Below are 18,842 nucleotides of genomic sequence, written 5' to 3'. Positions count from 1 at the left end.
AAATGTGTCACTAGCTCAGCTTTTAACAAGTAAACTGGATCAAAGAACCATGCAGATTTTTTTTTTTTATAAGACCTTATGGAACAAGTTGATATTTAATTTGCATCTTCTTTTTTTTCTTTCCTGGGAATTTTTAGCAGAGGTGACATTAAGACTAGGACACAGCACACAGTGAATATTTTGGCAGCCTCCCAAAGCTGCTTACGTAGGGTTGGAAGGCTGCCAAATAGTGTTTAGCAAGTATCATATGCATGTGCCAAATTATATGCTCATAGGGAAACTTCTAATTAACAAAGAAGCAACAGGAAGTATGATACATTTCCACAGGACAAATTAATTTTAAAGGGGCATGGAACCCATTTTTTTATATCATTATTCAGATAGACCATGCAATTGCAATTCATTCTCCAATTAATTATCTTATGTTTCATTCTCTTTGTATCCTTTGTTGAAAAATATTGGCTCAGAAGCTGCCGATTGGAGTCTGCACATATATGTCTCATTATTGGCCTTCAGCTAGCTCCGAGGAGTGGATTACTATGTGTTCAACAAAAGGATACCAAGAGAATCAATCATATTAGATAACATAAATAAATTGGAAAGTGGTTTAAGAATATATGATCTGTATGAACCATGAAAGAAATTTTCGGTTTCATATCCCTTTAAGAATCATTTACATAAAGATTTTGCGCTTTATCCAGTACTTACATGAGTGCCTATGCTGACCACCAAGTGCTTCTCTACTTCAGGACTAGCAAGACAAAACCAGCACGGGCCTGTTGGCTGGGCTTTTTTTATTTAAAAAAAAAAAAGAAGAAAACAAGAAAAAAAAGAAGGTTTGTGACAATAGTTGACTAGGACTGTACATTAGACTTTAAAGGTGCATAAAGGAGCAATTACAAAATGTGCTAGATCATTATATTACTGAACTATGGCCTACAGGCAATATTTTTAGTTAACAGAAACAGTAAACACTATACAGTTAAGCCAAATTAAGCATTCACGATTCAGATAGAGCACACAATTTTAAACAACTTAGCAATTTGTGTTGAAAAGAATACTTGAGAGACAGTCTACTCCAGAATTGTTATCGTTTAACCCCTTGAGTGCTAATGACGGCTCTGAGCTGTCACTGAGTTTCCCACTCTGGTGCTAATACTCTCACAGCTTGAGGGAGATCTGGGGGCTCCCACCCGCTCCTACCCCGGTGACAAGGACAAAATCCTAGGAATCCTGATCTTACTCCATGATTAGCCTTTGGATTCGCACCAATAAAGATATTTACGCCATATCTTATGATAAATTTTCCTGGTGACAGGCTTTCGAGCCTGAATCAAGGTATCTATGACCGACTCAGAGAACCCCCGCTTGGATAAGATCAAGCGTTCAATCTCCAAGCAGTCAGTCGCAGAGAAACTAGATTTGGATGCTGGAACGGACCTTGAATTAGAAGGTCCTGTCTCAGTGGCAGAGTCCATGGTGGAAGAGATGACATGTCCACCAGGTCTGCATACCAAGTCCTGCGTGGCCACGCAGGTGCTATCAAAATCACTGAAGCTCTCTCCTGTTTGATTCTGGCAATCAAACGAGGAAGGAGAGGAAATGGTGGAAACACATAAGCCAGGTTGAACGACCAGGGTACTGCCAGAGCATCTATCAGTACTGCCTGGGGATCCCTTGACCTGGACCGTAACAAGGAAGTTTGGCATTCTGACGAGACGCCATCAGATTCAATTGTGGTGTGCCCCATTGCTGAATCAATTATGCAAACACCTCCAGATGGAGTTCCCACTCCCCCGGATGAAAAGTCTGTCGACTTAGAAAATACGCTTCCCAGTTCTCCACTCCTGGGATATAGATTGCTGATAGATGGCAAGAGTGAGTCTCTGCACATCGAATTATTTTGGTAACCTCTCATCGCTAGAGAACTCTTTGTTCCCCCCTGATGATTGATATAGGCTATAGGCCTGTCAAAAATAATCGTTTTGACGATGCATCGCGATGCGGCATGAAACGATTCTGCATCGATGCGCTGAGACGCGATAATCGATTAACGTTACCCACGTGACCAGCCTCCAGGAAACGTAAAAGAAAGTGCGCGAAAGTGCGCGGTACATCGTTTTGACGTCACTGACGTCACGTCACCCAATAAAGCAACATGGGCGCTCATGGGCGGTCTCTTGAAGTGCCGAAGTTACGCAGTAGGAGCAAAGCAGCAAAGCAGGAGTTTGTTGCCTGAGATTGATGATGGTACACGGCGGTATACTACAGCTACACGGCGGGCTCATTTTTATTTTGTGGGAGACAGAGGAGGAGACCTATGGTGAGAATTAGACTAACTAACTGTTTGTTTAGTTAATAGTTACCAAAACGTTGTACATTTTGCCAATGCCATGCCATAATTGCCATTGCCATGCCTGCCTATTGCCTCAACTGCCTACTACTTGCCAATAGGTAAGAGCAAATCAATAAGGGGTACACAATCACATTTATTACACAATAAGGGGTAACAATTAAATACTTGCCTTATTTACTTAACGTAGTATGCTGAGCTGACTGAGGCTCAGGCTGCTGCATAATTAATTGCTGCATTATTGAATAATATTGCATATATAAAAAATGTATTATAAATAAATATAGTATACTATTATTGTCTAATAATGTCTCTATTAGTCTAATCTGTATCTATTATCTACATGTTTTTCACATGGATGGATGGCCTGGTCTGAAGTTCTAATATTTTAATAATATATTAATTCAAGAAAGTGCATGCAATTTTAAACAACTTTCCCTATTATATAATTTGCTTATCCTTTGTTGAAATGCATAGCCTCCTCCTTGTGCACAAAGTATTATATACTTATAGTAAGTAATGTGTGTGCTGTGCAATGCATTGCTAATATGTCATCAACAAACGATATCTGAGAAGTATGAAGCAAATTAAATAATAGAAGAGTTAGTTATGATGTTTATTTAAAATTGTATTCTCTATCTGAATCATGAAAGTAAATGTTTGGGTTTTTGCACCTTTAAGTGTGTAATATATTACAGTAACTGTGTCAGTGAGTGAGTGATGTCCCCTGCAATTATCACAATGCAATTTGTTTTAAAATTTATGTTCGCAAAATGTATGGCATTGGCAAAGTAGTTGAAGTTACTAGTACTTGTTGATTTTACATTTGCGGCTTGACATTTTGACAACTGGAACTTAGTGTATTTTCTTTTTTTTTTAACACTGACAGAGTTTGACGTTGACAACAACATCATCCGTCACATATGTACATGTCATGCTAAAATGACAGAGGGAGACAAAAAAGATAGAGAGATAAAAAATGCACCTAGCATTTTAAAAGCAAGCATCTGGGCACATTTTGGATTTTATGAACATACTGGAAAGCACGAATTGGACAAGACACACGCGGTTTGTAAAGCCTGTCACACAAAAATTAAATACCTAGGGAATACTACTAACTTGAGAAATCACGTTAGACGTTTTCACTCTGAGATGCTAACCCCTGCCGCTGTCGCCAGTGCCACTGCCAAGGAAATAACAAGACTAGCTGAAGCTCATCAGCCAAGAATTGATGCAATGCTGTCAACTTTGCCACCCAACTCTGAAAAAGGGAAGAGAATAACCAAAGCTGTGGCAACTTTCATAGCGAAGGACCTACGGCCTTACTCTGTTGTGGAAAACCTTGGGTTTCGCAACCTGTTGAAGACACTAGAGCCACGTTATAAGATCCCGTCACGCAATCACTTAACAGAAAACGTTATACCTGCACTCTACCAAGAAACAAAAGCTCAGGTAATTGCATCAATGAGCCAAGCCAGTCGAGTCGCACTAACGTGTGATTCATGGACTTCAGTCACGACGGAGTCTTATGTAACAGTAACTGCACATTACATTAGCAAGGACTGGAAGATCTTGTCGCATGTGCTGCAAACGAGAGCAGTTTATGAGTCTCACACGGGTTCTCATCTGGCGGAGCTACTGTCTCGTGTCGTGGAAGAATGGCAGCTGTCCGATAAATCTGTAGTGCTTGTGACCGACAATGCTTCGAACATGATTGTTGCTGCTCAAGTTGGAAAATTCCCTCATGTAAAATGCTTCGCCCATACACTGAATCTCGCATCCCAGCGGGCGCTGAAAGTGGCCACGCTCTCCAGGCTTTTAGGCAGAGTGCGACGAATATCAACATTTTTTCACCGCAGCACTACAGCAAACCACTGTCTGAAAGAAAAACAGAAATGTCTTGGCCTGAAGAATCATAAGCTAATAACTGATGTGACAACAAGGTGGAACAGCTCATATGACATGGTCGAGAGGTTCCTAGAACAGCAACCTGCAATCTGTGCCACATTGTTGTCTCCAGAAGTCAGAAAAAGTGAGTCAGATCTCTGCACTCTCAACGAAACAGATGTGTCAAATGCAGAGGATGCTGTGAGTGCATTAAAGCCAATGAAAGATGCAACCACACTGATGTCAGAAGAGCGCAATCCAACTGTTTCTCTCATTGCCCCTCTAAATGCACAACTGCTCCAGAACATGACAGACACCATGGGAGACACACCCATGATCCATGAGATCAAGAATGCCATCAAAACAGATCTCCTGAAGAGGTACAGCAGTGAGGCAGAGAAGAAGATACTTTATACAGCCTCTGCCCTGGATCCTCGTTTTAAGGGACTGCCTTTTATTCTCACAGAGGAGGAGAGATTGGAGATATACAGAGGAGTGACTGAGGAGGCTGCATCCTTGGAGGTAATTTTAATTGCATCATGTTTCTTGAATAGATGTGAGCTGTTGTATGCATTTATTTATGCATTACTGTCTCTCTGAGCACACACATAGCATTAGCTGGCTGGCTGCTCGAGGTAATAATGAATGCTATTTTTTCTATTCTTTTGTTCAAACACAGATTGAGTGTACTAGTACAGTTACATCTAGGAGGACAAACGTGGATGAAGTGCCACTGCCTGAGGGAAAAGAAACTCTGGAAGAAGAATCAGCCATCGAGGAGGATAACCCTTCTCCTCCCAAAAGAAAGTCCACATCGCTTCTCATGACTTTGCTGGGACAGTCTTTCACTGACACTGAAGGTACAATAGAACCCAAGACCCCCTATGCCAAGGCTGAAGAGGAAATAGAGAAATATTGTAAAGCCCCATCTCTGCCTCTCACTGAAGACCCTTTGAAATGGTGGCATGTACATGAGGTCATATTTCCCCTCCTCTCTCATTTGTCAAAGCGATACTTGTGTATCCCAGGTACAAGCGTGTCTGCAGAGCGGGTTTTCTCCACTGCAGGAGATGTGGTAACGGCTAAAAGAAGCACCCTCAAACCAGAGCATGTGGATCAACTAGTGTTCTTACAGAAAAACCTACATATTCCATAATTCTGAGTAGTGATTCAGGTTTATAATATTAATATTTAATGTTTTTTGGCACATCCAGAAGAAAGTGCTGTGTGCCCCACTGCCCAGTGCAGACTACTGTTAAGTTATTTTATATTTGTTACTGTTATATAGCTTATAGCTTTTTGAAAAATGAAGCTTAAAACCTTGAGTAAATCTTTGTTGGATCACAAAATATACTAGTACACTACACGACACGACCGACCACGTCACTCTGTCACAGTCACACACACACACACACAATACAAAAGAAACAACACACAACTGCACACACCTCATGTGTGCGTGTCAGTCAGTGTCACCCTTCACCATGATTCACTCTTTTTATTATGTGTGTTTTTTTTGGTATTGTTTGACTGTGTGTGACTGTGACTGTGTGTGTGTTGTGTAACAATATATTTGTGATCCCATAAAGATATTGATAATCAAAGTTAGTAAATCTAGTAGTTCAATGCTACTTCTTGTATAATGTCTATTACTACTTCTAGTGTTACTGTGATGTTTGCCAATCAGGAAGTGCTCTGTTTTGTAGATGTTGTGCTATTGTTACAGCACACCCCTGTATTGTTTGCAATGCAGTGAGTGCATAGTGCACACTGCATAAGGGATTATTAATATTATTCATTCACACTAAAAAATTGTCTATTTTAAATAGACCCTTTAAGAAAGATATCATATGTTTTTGTTTATGATCCCAATTCCCAATCCCAAATGCCATCCCACCCACTCCCAGGCAGATCTGTAGGGGTTAACCGAATATAACCAACCAGTTAACAATAACAATGTGTGTACTGCAGTGTCTAACTGTCTCTTTATGAGTGTGTGAGTGTGTCTGTGAGTGAGTGCCAGTTTGAAAAGTTTGTATGTATCTCATTCTCTATGAGTGTGTGTGAGATGAGTGTATTAACTGCCTTTGAATTTTTTTGTTTGTATGTGATTGTGTGTCTGTCCCAGTGTCACTGTCTAAGTGTCTATGAGTGTGAGTGTGACTGTGGCTGACTGTGGTGCCATTGAATGTTTTTGTTTGTGTGTGTGTCCCACTGTGTCTCTAGTGTCTGAGTGTCTAGTGAGTGTGACTGTCTAACTGTCTATGAGTGCACTATGCAGAGAGTGAGACTGAAGCCAAACCCCACTATAGGGGAAGGAAAAGCCTTGAGTAAACCTTGAGTAAATCTTTATTGGATCACAAATATACTGTACACTACAGACAGTACAGCACACACACAGTGCCACACACAACAGCACAATACAAAAATAAAGCACACACACCTCAGGTGAGTGGCGTGCCACCCTTTCTTCACCATGATTTACTCCTTGATGTCTGTGTCCTTTTTTATGTATTGTTTGTTTGTGTGTGACTGCTGTGTACTGTTCAGTGACAGACTCAGTCACTATTCAGTTGTGTGTAGTACTGCTTTAACAGTAACTAATAACTAACTAATTATATTTGTGATCCCATAAAGATAATATAATCATCAAGAAGAAACTGTAGTTATAGTAGTTCAGTTCAATGCTACTTGTTTTAAATGTCTCTCTCTCAGTCTCTAGTACTATTGTAAGTCTGTAACTGTGTAAACTAATTGTATATGTCACAATCACATGTGTGTTGTGTGCACACTCTGTGCTTTTGTGTTGTGTTCCAGATTCTTCACGTGATGTTTGTTTGCCACAAATTGACAGTCATGAAGGCACAGTGGACTGCACCTGTAATTTTGTACCTATAAGGGATTTATGTTTTGTTTTCTGAGGACAATTTTCACACAAATAAGGTATTATGGTGGTAACTTAAGCTTAACCTATCTATTTGGGTTTTAATTTAATGTCTATTATATTATTATTACTAAGTAAGTAAAGAAATTAAATTAAAACCAACATAGATAGGTTAGACATTTATTTGTTGTTCATGTTTCTTTACAAGTGTATAGTGTACTACTTACTAATATATAATATATACATTTAAATATTTTCTTTTACTGAAGAAGTACACTGTGAGCACTGCACTTTTTACACTACGTACTCTGTAACTACAGTTTGATGCCATAATATTGTTTCCAAACCAATACAACAATTGCCATTTAGTATTTACTGTTCTATAAACTGTTGTTGTCTGCTGTGTTCAGACTTTGCCACAGGAAGAGTGTCCTTTTTTGAGCTAATAAAATAAAAAAAGAGTTTATTTCAATACTTTGACTTCTTGAATTTTTTTTTCTGAAAAATTTAAAAATTGGGCAGAAATAGTGCAGTAATCGTGATGCATCGCGATGCATCGTAGAATCGAATCGTATCGAATCGTTACGATGATAATCGTAATCGAATCGAATCGTGAGACAGGTGAAGATGCGCAGCTCTAATAGGCTACAGTAGTGATATTGTCCGACTGAAATCTTATGAATCTTGCCGACGCCACGCCTGAAGCGTGTTGAATATCGCTCTCAGTTCTAGAATATTTATCGTGAGGAGAGCCTCCTCCTTAGTCCACAAACCATGAGCTTTCAGGGAATTCCAGACTGCACCCCAGCCCAATAGGCTGGCATCCGTCGTCACTATGACCCACGCTGACCTGCGGAAACATTTCCTTGGACAGATGATCCTGTGACAACCACCAACAAAGAGAGTTTCTGGTCTCTTGATCCAGATTTATCTGAGGAGATAAATCTGCATAATCCCCATTCCACTGTTTGAGCATGCAAAGATGCAGTGGACTGAGATGTCAGCGAGCAAACGGAACTATGTCCATTGCCGCTACCATTAAACTGATTACCTCCATACACTGAGCCACTGACGGCCGAGGAATGGAATGAAGAGCTTGGTAGATAAATCTTTGATTTCCTGACCTCCGTCAGAAAAATTTTCATGTCCACCGAATCTATCAGAGTTCCCAGGAATGGAACTCTTGTGAGAGGGATAAGTGAACTCTTTTTTTACGTTCACCTTCCACCAGTGAGATCTTAGAAAAGCCAACACTATGTCCGTGTGAGACTTGGCTAGTTGGTAAGTTGACGCCTGGATTAAGGGACCCTAGCACCTTTGTGAAAATTCTGGGATCCGTGGCCAACCCGAAGGGAAGAGCCACAGACTGGTAATGCTTGTCCAGAAAGGCGAACCTGAGGAACTGGTGATGATCTTTGTGGATAGGAATGTGTAGATACGCATTCTTTAAGTCCACGGTGGTCATATATTGACCCTCCTGGATCATTGGCAAAATAGTCCGAATGGTCTCCATCTTGAAGGATGGGACTCTGAGGAATTTGTTTAGGATCTTGAGATCCAAAATTGGTCTGAAAGTTCCCTCTTTTTTGTGACCCACAGATTAGAGTAGAACCCTTGCCCCTGTTCTGTTTCCGGAACTGGGCAGATCACTCCCATGGAATATAGGTCTTCTACACAGCATAAGAACGCCTCTCTTCTTGTCTGGTTTACAGACAATTGAGAAAGATGGAATCTCCCCCTTGGGGGAGAATCTTTGAAATCTAGAAGATACCCCTGGGTTACTATTTCTAAAGCCCAGGAGTCCTGAACGTCTTGCCTGAGCGAAGAGAGAAAGTCTGCCCCCTACTAGATCCGGTCCCGGATCGGGGGCTACCCCTTCATGCTGTCTTGGTGGCAGCAGCGGGCTTCTTGGCCTGTTTACCCTTGTTCCAAGTCTGGTTAGGTCTCCAGACTGACTTGGATTGAGCAAGATTCCCCTCTTGCTTTGTGGCAGGGGAAGAGGAAGAGGGACCACCTTTGAAGTTTTGAAAGGAACGAAAATTATTTTGTTTGGTCCTCATCTTATTCGTCTTATCCTGAGGAAGGGCATGGCCTTTCCCTCCAGTGACGTCTGAAATGATCTCTTTCAGTTCAGACCCGAATAGGGTCTTACCCTTGAAAGGGATGGCTAAAAGCTTAGCCTTTGATGACACATCAGCAGACCAGGACTTAAGCCATAACGCTCTAAGCGCTGAAATGGCAAAACCTGAATTCTTCGCCGCTAATTTAGCCAATTGAAAAGCGGCATCTGTAATGAAAGAATTAGCTAGCTTGAGAGCCCTAATTCTATCCAGAATATCCTCTAATGGAGTCTCAACCTGAAGAGCATCTTCCAGAGCCTCAAACCAAAAGGACGCTGCAGTAGTTACAGGAACAATGCACGCTATAGGTTGGAGAAGAAAACCTTGATGAACAAATATTTTCTTCAGGAGACCCTCTAATTTTTTATCCATAGGATCTTTAAAAGCACAACTGTCCTCAATAGGTATAGTTGTACGCTTAGCCAGGGTAGAAATAGCTCCCTCCACCTTAGGGACCGTCTGCCACGAGTCCCGCATGGCGTCTGATATGGGAAACATTTTCTTAAAAGTAGGAGGGGGAGCGAACGGAATACCTGGTCTATCCTACTCCTTAGAAACAATTTCCGAAATCCTCTTAGGGACCGGAAAAACATCAGTGTAGGCAGGAACCTCTAGGAATTTGTCCATTTTACACAATTTCTCTGGAACTACAATAGGGTCACAATCATCCAGAGTCGCTAAAACCTCCCTGAGCAATAAGCGGATGTGTTCTAGTTTAAATTTAAAAGCCGTCATATCTGAATCTGTCTGAGGGAACATATTTCCTAAGTCAGAAATCTCTCCCTCAGCCAGCAAATCCCTCACTTCAGAACATTGTGAGGGTACATCGGATATAGCTAATAAAGCGTCAAAGGGCTCAGCGTTTGTTCTCACACCAGACCTGCTGCGCTTCCCCTGCAACCCAGGCAGCTTAGATAAAACCTCTGTGAGGGTAGTATTCATAACTGCGGCCATATCTTGCAGGGTGAAAGAATTAAAACGCACTAGAAGTACTTGGCGTCACTTGTGCGGGCATTAACGGTTGTGACACTTGGGGAGAATTAGATGGCATAACCTGATTCTCTTCTGACTGAGAATCATCCTGCGACATACTTTTAGTAGCTAAAATATGTTCTTTACAATTTATAGACCTTTCAGTGCATGAGGGACACATTCTAAGTGGAGGTTCCACAATGGCTTCTAAACATATTGAACATTGACTTTCCTCAATGTCAGACATGTTGAACAGGCTAGTAATGACCACAAACAAGCATGAAAACACTTTATTTAGTGAAAAAAATAACAATCTTAAAAAACGGTACTGCGCCTTTAAGAGAAAAAAAGCATACACGTTCTGCAAAACAGCCTAAACATGCACCAAATGTCTCAAAATTTTGTATGTAGACACACTATAGGTAGTTAAGATTGCACCACAAACAAATTTTTTTTTTTAAACAATTAACCCCTTAATTTCCAAACCGGATCGAAAATAGGCCCAGATCTGGAAAAAAAAACCTCAGCACCTCAGGGATCGAAAGTGTGGGGTAAAAGCTTCGATTTGGCCCAAAACATACACCAGGGCCCTCAGAAGTTAGAGCTTGCTGACAAAACTAACTGCGCATCTGAGGCGCGAAAATAGGCCCCGCCCATCTCACTCGATGTTTCCTCAGCCTTAAAGAACCGCACCAGAGCGGTTATAACTAGCCATGTGGGTTCTAAGACCCGAAAGTTAAGCCATGTGTGCCCTAATAAAGTTGCCCAAAAGTTTATTGCCCACAAAAAACATTAAAGCACTCCCAAATCCAAAAAAACGTTTGCTCACAAACATTTGCCATTCAGTGTCAACCATATATGTAATTGGCCCCATATACAAGCTAAGTAATGCCCTTCTTTTAGCTCCAGGATTACTGCTTACCCTTACCCTCCTGGGTATAATGTCAGCCTTTCTGAAAAACACAGTCTCTCCAGAAAAAATATGACTGAACATACCTCATTGCTGCATAGCATGAAACCGTTCCTCACACTGAAGTTTCCTGTACTCCTCAGCCTCTGTGGGAACAGCAATGGACCTTAGTTACAAATGCTAAGATCATCATCCTCCAGGCAGCAGTCTTCATCCATATGCTGCCTCAGAGTAAATAGTACAAACCGCTACCATTTAAAATAACAAACTCTTGCTTGAAGAAATTAAAAACTAATATTTTATCACCTCTTTCACTTTACCCTTCCTAGTACTTAGAGTAGGCAAAGAGAATGACTGGGGGGGTGGAGCTAAGGGAGGAGCTATATAGACAGCTCTGCTGTGGTGCTCTTTGCCACTTCCTGTAGGGAAGGATAATATCCCACAAGTAATGGATGAATCCGTGGACTCGTCTTACCTTTATAGAAGAAATCACATTTTACTCCTGTTTTGAGAGAAAAAAAAAACAAAAAAAAAAAAAACTTACCTTTTAACCTTCACAGCAGCTCCAGCTTCCTCCGGTCATTGCAAGCCATTTCTGATGTCAGAAATGAGGGATCGGTCATCCTCCAATCACGGCTTCCCCCCCGGGGGAATCAGTGTCTGATTCAACGCCGTGATTGGAGGAAGCCGGATTCCTCATTTTAGACCCAGGAAGAGGCTTTGCGACGGGCGGAGGAAGCTGGAGCTGCTGTCTAGATTAAAAGGTAAGGGTTTTTTTTCTCAACAGGAGTGAAATGTAAATTTTGATGAATTAAAGTGCCCCTGTTTTTAATCAAATTTTTAAAAACCGGGCACTTTAGGATCAAAATTGACATTCACTTTAAAAATGTCCAATCGCTCATTTTGTAAGAAAACAAGTGTTTTATGTTTAACACTATTTGCTTTTTTAGGCTTAGTTTAACATGTTTTTTCACTAAAAGGAGCACTGTTTCATATCGCTTTAATATGCAGAACAATTATTTAGTAAGTTTACTGCCCTTTAATGTTTAGGTTAATAGGTATTTATTATAAACCAAAAATCTGAAAGTTCAAAACATTCTAGAAGTAAAAAACAAAACTATTTTCTTTTCACTTACGATGCTTCCTGGGTTGCTTATCCTTAGAATTTGCACCACCTCGTCCATCCGACTGACGTTTCTTTCCATGCTGCTTATTCAAATCAAAGAAAAACTGCTGCGCTGGCTCTTCCTGGACACACAAATTCTTTATCAGTGAAGTACATAATATTTTTCACTCAAATATTACAAATTAAAAGCATATGTTGTATGTGCATGTTTGTGTCTTAAAAGCATGTTTAAATCTGCTAGTTTGTAAACTGGGGCATATCCTTTATAAAGTCCTTTTGGCTATGTTTATCTTATCTGCCTAGCTGTTGTCATTTATAGACAGACATAAATAAGCTTCTTAACTGATCATCCAATCATTACATAGCATGTTGTTGAGTCATAATGTGAAGTCTGCAGCATACACTTCCTAAATCCTCTTGTGGCACATTTTTATTATACTATGTCAATTATACATTGTGAAGATTCAACAAACCGAAACACACATGTAAACTCACTTTTTGCCATTTTCGTCTGTTTAGCTAATTTTAATTTGTGGAATCATATAACAGGTGTAGATGACACAAAAAGTACTGAAATGGATTATCAAATGAAAAGGACATAAAACTTAGCGCTGCGGAATCTGTTGGCGCTCTACAAATAACCGATAATTAAATTTGTTTTACCCCATATAAAAAGGCTTAATTATGGATAATTTACATCTGTTTATGCGTCTTATTTATATCTGCTCATAACAACCAATATTCAAAAGGCTTCTTTAAGGGATGTGTCCCAGAATATATAATTCTAACAAAGTGATTTTTTAAATGCTTTTAGAACATTTTGTATGCCGTTTTTTTATTTTATTAATGCAGTCAATTCTAAAGCATAAATAAAGGAGTTTAAATAGATAGCAAGGCAAAAATTGAAAGTTGTATGGGTGCTTTTCAATTTTTAAAAGAACAATTTTTTTAAAATAGATTTTATTTAGCAAAAATGCTATTAGTAAAGGTTATTACTGTTTTTCAGAGGCATACACAAATATGCTGTAAGTGCCCTGTGCAGCATTATTCAAACACCTCACCTTTTCAGAGAGAGAATCAGAAGTGGCTTGCTTGACACAAATTAGGCTCACTGCTGCATTGTACACTCCTGTCGGCTCTCTAAGCAGGCATGGTGTTTGCATCCTAATGCGCTAGTCATACATTGCATAAGCCGCTGAAAAATTCATCATTTTTGCTACAAGTATTTTTGCCAGTGGGAGCATACTGCAAAAACGCTTCTATTTAAAACTGAAATGCATTCATGCACATTTCAATTTTTAACTTTCTATCCCTTTATATATCTAGCAAAAAGACTAACAAAAAAACTTCAACACTGGGCTAATGAACTTGTCGGTAATGAAAGGGTTAAACTGTAGATTTACATAAAAGCAGCATTTCATTTTGACATGGTTCACGTTCCAACCACAAACGTACATAAAAGGCTAAGCCATACCTCTCCTATGGCGTCTGTACTCTTACTCTTCCTTGTGTCTTTTCCAGATTTTCTATAAGGGTTTTCACTGACATCTAGTGGCTGTTTCACTAGTTCTGCAGGATCCATTGCACTCATTGGTAAAATAGTGAATGCATAGATATACTATATACATTAAAAGAAAAAAAAAGTAGAAGAAGAATATAAACTACAGAAAATTAAGCATAATTAGAAAAAAAATAAAAAATTATATCTATTGAGATAGAGGAGGAAAATAGTAGGGAGATAGAGATGGAGGAAAATAGAGAAGGAAAATAGAGATAGAGATATATATCACGAGCTGAATGTCAAAGGGGGCATGCAACGATTGGAGGAAGCCAGATTCGTCATCGATGTGCTAACTACAGCAGGAGCTGCAGGCGGAGGATCGCCGCTCTGCTTTCCATAAAACAAAGGTAAGTATTTGAAAAAAAAAATCAGCTTCAGTGTAAAGTTTAATGAATGTGCCCCTTTTTTTTTTTTTTTAAAGCGTATTTTCAAAAACCGGATACTTATTCATTAAACTTTACATTTACTTTAAGCTTGAAAATAATATATAATGAAGCTGAACTGGTAAAGTGTCCAACAGTGAAGGGGATAGGGAACATTGCTGGTAAACTGTATTTCACTGGTTTAACTTTGAAAGACTACCTTTTTCTTATCAGGGTTGCCAACACTTGCCAAAGCAATAAACCGACTCACGTGCTGGGCATTTTCTTGCAAGACCAAATGATTTCTGTGAAAGGAATTTAAAAATATATATAATTTTATTACAAAGAAGAGATTAAATATTTGAAATGGTTGAAAAATAAAAAAAAACTATTTATGTAAGAACTTACCTGATAAATTCATTTCTTTCATATTGGCAAGAGTCCATGAGCTAGTGACGTATGGGAATATACAATCCTACACGGAGGGGCAAAGCTTCCCAAACCTCAAAATGCCTATAAATACACCCCTCACCACACACACAATTCAGTTTACTAAATAGCCAAGTAGTGGGGTGATAAAGAAAGGAGTAAAAAGCATCAACAAAGGAATTTGGAAATAATTGTGCTTTATACAAAAAATCATAACCACCATAAAAAAGGTGGGTCTCATGGACTCTTGCCAATATGAAACAAATGAATTTACCAGGTAAGTTCTTAAATAAATTATATTTTCTTTCATGTAATTGGCAAGAGTCCATGAGCTAGTAACATATGGGATATTAATACCCAAGTTGTGGAACTCCATAGATGAGTCACTAGAGAGGGAGGGTTAAAATAACAACAGCCATTTTCCACTGAAAAAAATTAATCCACAACCCAAAATATAAGTTTATTCTCATAATGGGAAAAAAAAAAACTTAACATAAGCAGAGGAATCAAACTGAAACAGCTGCCTGAAAAAAAAAAAACTTTCCTACCAAAAAATTGCTTCCGAAGAAGCAAATACATCATAACGGTAGAATTTAGTAAAATGTATGCAAAAAAGACAAAGTTGCTGCTTTGCAAATCTGATCAACTGAAGCTTCATTCTTAAAAACCCACAAAGTGGAGACTGATCTAGTAGAATCAGCTGTAAATCTCTGAGGCGGGGCCTTACCCGACTCCAAATAAGCCTGATGAATCAAAAGCTGTAACCAAGATGCCAAGGAAATGGCAGAAGCCTTCAGACCTTTCCAAGAACCAGAAAAGATAACAAATAGACTAGAAGTCTTCCTGAAATCTTTAGTAGCTTCAACATAATATTTAAAAGCTCTTACCACATCCAAAGAATGTAAGGATCTCTCCAAATAATTCTTAGGATTAGGACACAAAGAAGGGACAACAATTTCTCTATTAATGTTGTTAGAATTCACAACCTTAAGTAGAAATTTAAATGAAGTCCACAAAACTGCCTTATCCTGATGGAAAATCAGAAAAGGAGATTCACAAGAAAGAGCAAATAATTTGGAAACTCTTGTAGCAGAAGAGATGGCCAAAAGGAACAACACTTTCAAACTGAGGCTCAAATGGAGGAGCCTGTAAAGCCTTCAAAACCAAATTAAGACTCCAAGGAGGAGAGATTGATATGACAGGCTTGAAATGGACCAAAGCCTGCACAAAACAGTGAATATCAGGAAGCTTAGCAATCTTTCTGTGAAATAAAACAGAAAGAGCAGAGATTTGTCCCTTCAAAGAACTTGCAGACAAACCTTTATCCAAACCATCCTGAAGAAACTGTAAAATTCTAGGAATTCTAAAAGAATGCCAGGTGAATTTATGAGAAGAATACCATGAAATATAAGTCTTACAAACTTGATAATAAATCTTCCTAGAAACAGATTTACAAGCCTGTAACATAGTATTAATCACCGAGTCAGAGAAACCTCGATGACTAAGCACTAGGCGTTCAATTTCCATACCTTCAAATTTAATGATTTGAGATCCTGATGGAAAAATGGACCTTGAGACAGAAGGTCTGGCCTTAATGGAAGTGGCCAAGGTTGGAACTGGACATTCGAACAATATCTGCATACCAAAACCTGTGAGGCCATGCTGGAGCTACCAGCAACACAAACTATTGTTCCATGATGATTTTGGAGATCACTCTTGGAAGAAGAACTAGAGGCGGAAAAATATAAGCAGGCTGGTAACACCAAGGAACTGTTAACGCATCCACCGCTTCCGCCTGAGGATTCCTGGACTTGGACAGGTACCTGGGTAGTTTCTTGTTTAGATGGGAAGCCATCAGATCTATTTCTTGAAGACCCCACATCTGAACAATCTGAGAAAAACACATCTGGATGGAGCGACCACTCCCCCGGATGTAAAGTCTGATGGCTGAGATAATCTGCTTCCCAATGGTTTATACCTGGGATATGAACCACGAGAAATTAGACAGGAGCAGGATTCCGCCCAAGCAAGTATCCGAGATACTTCTTTCATAGCTTAGGTACTGTGAGTCCCACCCTGATGATTGACATATGCCACAGTTTTGATATTGTCTGTCTGAAAACAAATGAACGGTTCTCACTTCAACAGAGGCCAAACCTGAAGATCCCTGAAAATTGCACTGAGTTGTAAAATATTGATTGGTAACCTCACCTCTTGAGATTTCCAAACCCCTTGTGCTGTCAGAGATCCCCAGACAGTTCCCCAACCTGAAAGACTTGCATCTGTTGTGATCACAGTCCAGGTTGGATGAACCAAAGAGGCCCCTTGAACTATACAATGGTGATCTAACCACCAAGTCAGAGAGAATCGAACATTGGGATTTAAGGATATTAATTGTGATATCTTTGTATAATCCCTGCACCATTAGTTCAGCATACAAAGCTGGAGAGGTCTCATATGAAAACGAGCAAAGGGGATCGTGTCGATGCTGCAGTCATGAGACCTAAAACTTCCACGCACATAGCTACTGAAGGGAATGATTGAGATTGAAGGTTCCGACAAGCTGAAACCAATTTCAAACGTCTCGTCTGTTAGAGACAGAGTCATGGACACTGAAGCTATCTGGAAACTTAAAAAGGTGACCCTTGTCTGAGGAATCAAAGAACTTTTTGGTAAATTGATTCTCCAACCATTTCTTTGAAGAAACAACACTAGTTGATTAGTCTGAGATTCTGCAGAATGTAAAGACTGAGCTAGTACCAAGATATTGTCCAAATAAGGAAACGCTGCAATACCCCATTCTCTGATTACAGAGAGTAGGGCACCGAGAACCTTTGAAAAGATTCTTGGAGCTGTTTGCTAGGCCAAATGGAAGAGCGACAAATTGGTAATACTTGTCTAGAATAGAGAATCTCAGAAACTGATAGTGGTCTGGATGAATCGGAATATGAAGATATGCATCCTGTAAGTCTATTGTGGACATATAATGCCCTTGCATTTTGAAAGTTGGCACTCTTGCATAACGATTCAAAAATTTTAGATCCAGAACTGGCCTGAATGAATTTTCTCTCTTTGGGACAATGGATAGATTTGAATAAAACCCCAGACCTTGTTTCTGAAACGGAACTGTTATGATTACCCCTGAAAGCTCCAGGTCTGAAACACACTTCAGAAAAGCCTGAGCCTTTACTGGATTTGCTGGGATGCGTGAGTGAAAAAAAATTCTTACAGGAGGAGGTCTTACTCTGAATCCTATTCGGTACCCTTGAGAGACAATACTATGAATCCATTGATTTTGGACAGAATCTGCCCAAATGTTTTGGAATATTTTTAATATGCCCCCTACCAGCTGAGCTGGAATGAGGGCCGCACCTTCATGCAGACTTGGGGGCTAGCTTTGGTTTCTTAAAAGGCTTGGATTTACTCCAACTTGAAGAATGTTTCCAATTGGAACCAGATTCTTTGGGGGAAGGATTAGGTTTCTGTCCCTTATTTTGTTGAAAGGAACGAAAACTGCTAAAAGCTTTAGATTTACCCTTAGGTCTTTTATCCTGAGGCAAAAAAACTCCCTTCCCCCCAGTGACAGTTGAAATAATCGAATCCAACTGAGAACCAAATAACTTATTACCTTGGAAAGAAAGATAGTAATCTAGACTAAGATACCATGTCAGCATTCCAATATTTGAGCCACAAAGCTCTTCTAGCTAAAATAGCTAAAGACATAGATTTAACATCAATTTGATTATATAAAAAAAATGGCATCACAGATAAAATGATTAGCATGTTGAAGCAAGCGAACAATGCTAGACAAATCAGGATCCATTTCCTGTTGCGCTGAACTTTCCAACCAAAAAGTTGATGCAGCTGCAACATCAGCCAAAGAAATGGCAGGCCTGAGAAAAAATCCAGAATATAAATAAGCTTTCCTTAGATAAGATTCAAGTTTCTTATCTAAAGGGTCTTTAAAAGAAGTACTATCTTCCAAAGGAATAGTAGTACGTTTAGCAAGAGTAGAAATAGCCCCATCAACTTTGGGGATATTTTCCCAAAACTCCAATCTAATTGTTGGCAAAGGATACGATTTTTTAAATCTTGAAGAAGGAATAAAAGTACCACCAGGGCTATTCCATTCCTTAGATATCATATCAGAAATAGCATCAGGAACTGGAAAAACCTCTGGAATAACCACAGGAGGCTTATAAACAGAATTTAAAAGTTTACTAGTTTTAATATCAAGA

The 18,842-nt window shown here is 39.5% G+C and overlaps 1 protein-coding gene across 3 annotated transcripts in view; it reads right to left on the bottom strand.

The window, feature by feature from the left end:
* The window catches only part of CWF19L1 (CWF19 like cell cycle control factor 1), a 345,153-nt gene that overhangs the window by 153,194 nt on the left and 173,117 nt on the right, over positions 1–18,842 (bottom strand). For 2 of the 3 annotated variants that reach the window (XM_053718730.1, XM_053718728.1), the window contains exons 7-10: positions 14,396–14,480; positions 13,727–13,870; positions 12,263–12,374; positions 709–788 (exon numbers count right to left, since the gene is read on the bottom strand). In XM_053718730.1, the coding sequence (XP_053574705.1) occupies positions 709–788; positions 12,263–12,374; positions 13,727–13,870; positions 14,396–14,480 (421 nt within the window). The remainder of the gene's footprint in view (positions 1–708; positions 789–12,262; positions 12,375–13,726; positions 13,871–14,395; positions 14,481–18,842) is intronic. The other variant, XM_053718729.1, reaches the window with a different exon arrangement.

The sequence above is a fragment of the Bombina bombina genome, chromosome 6 (genome assembly GCF_027579735.1).
Source record: "Bombina bombina isolate aBomBom1 chromosome 6, aBomBom1.pri, whole genome shotgun sequence".
NCBI classification, from domain to species: Eukaryota; Metazoa; Chordata; class Amphibia; order Anura; family Bombinatoridae; genus Bombina; species Bombina bombina.
The sequence above is the reverse complement of the archived record's forward strand: the minus strand, read 5'-3'. Positions and strand labels throughout refer to the sequence as shown.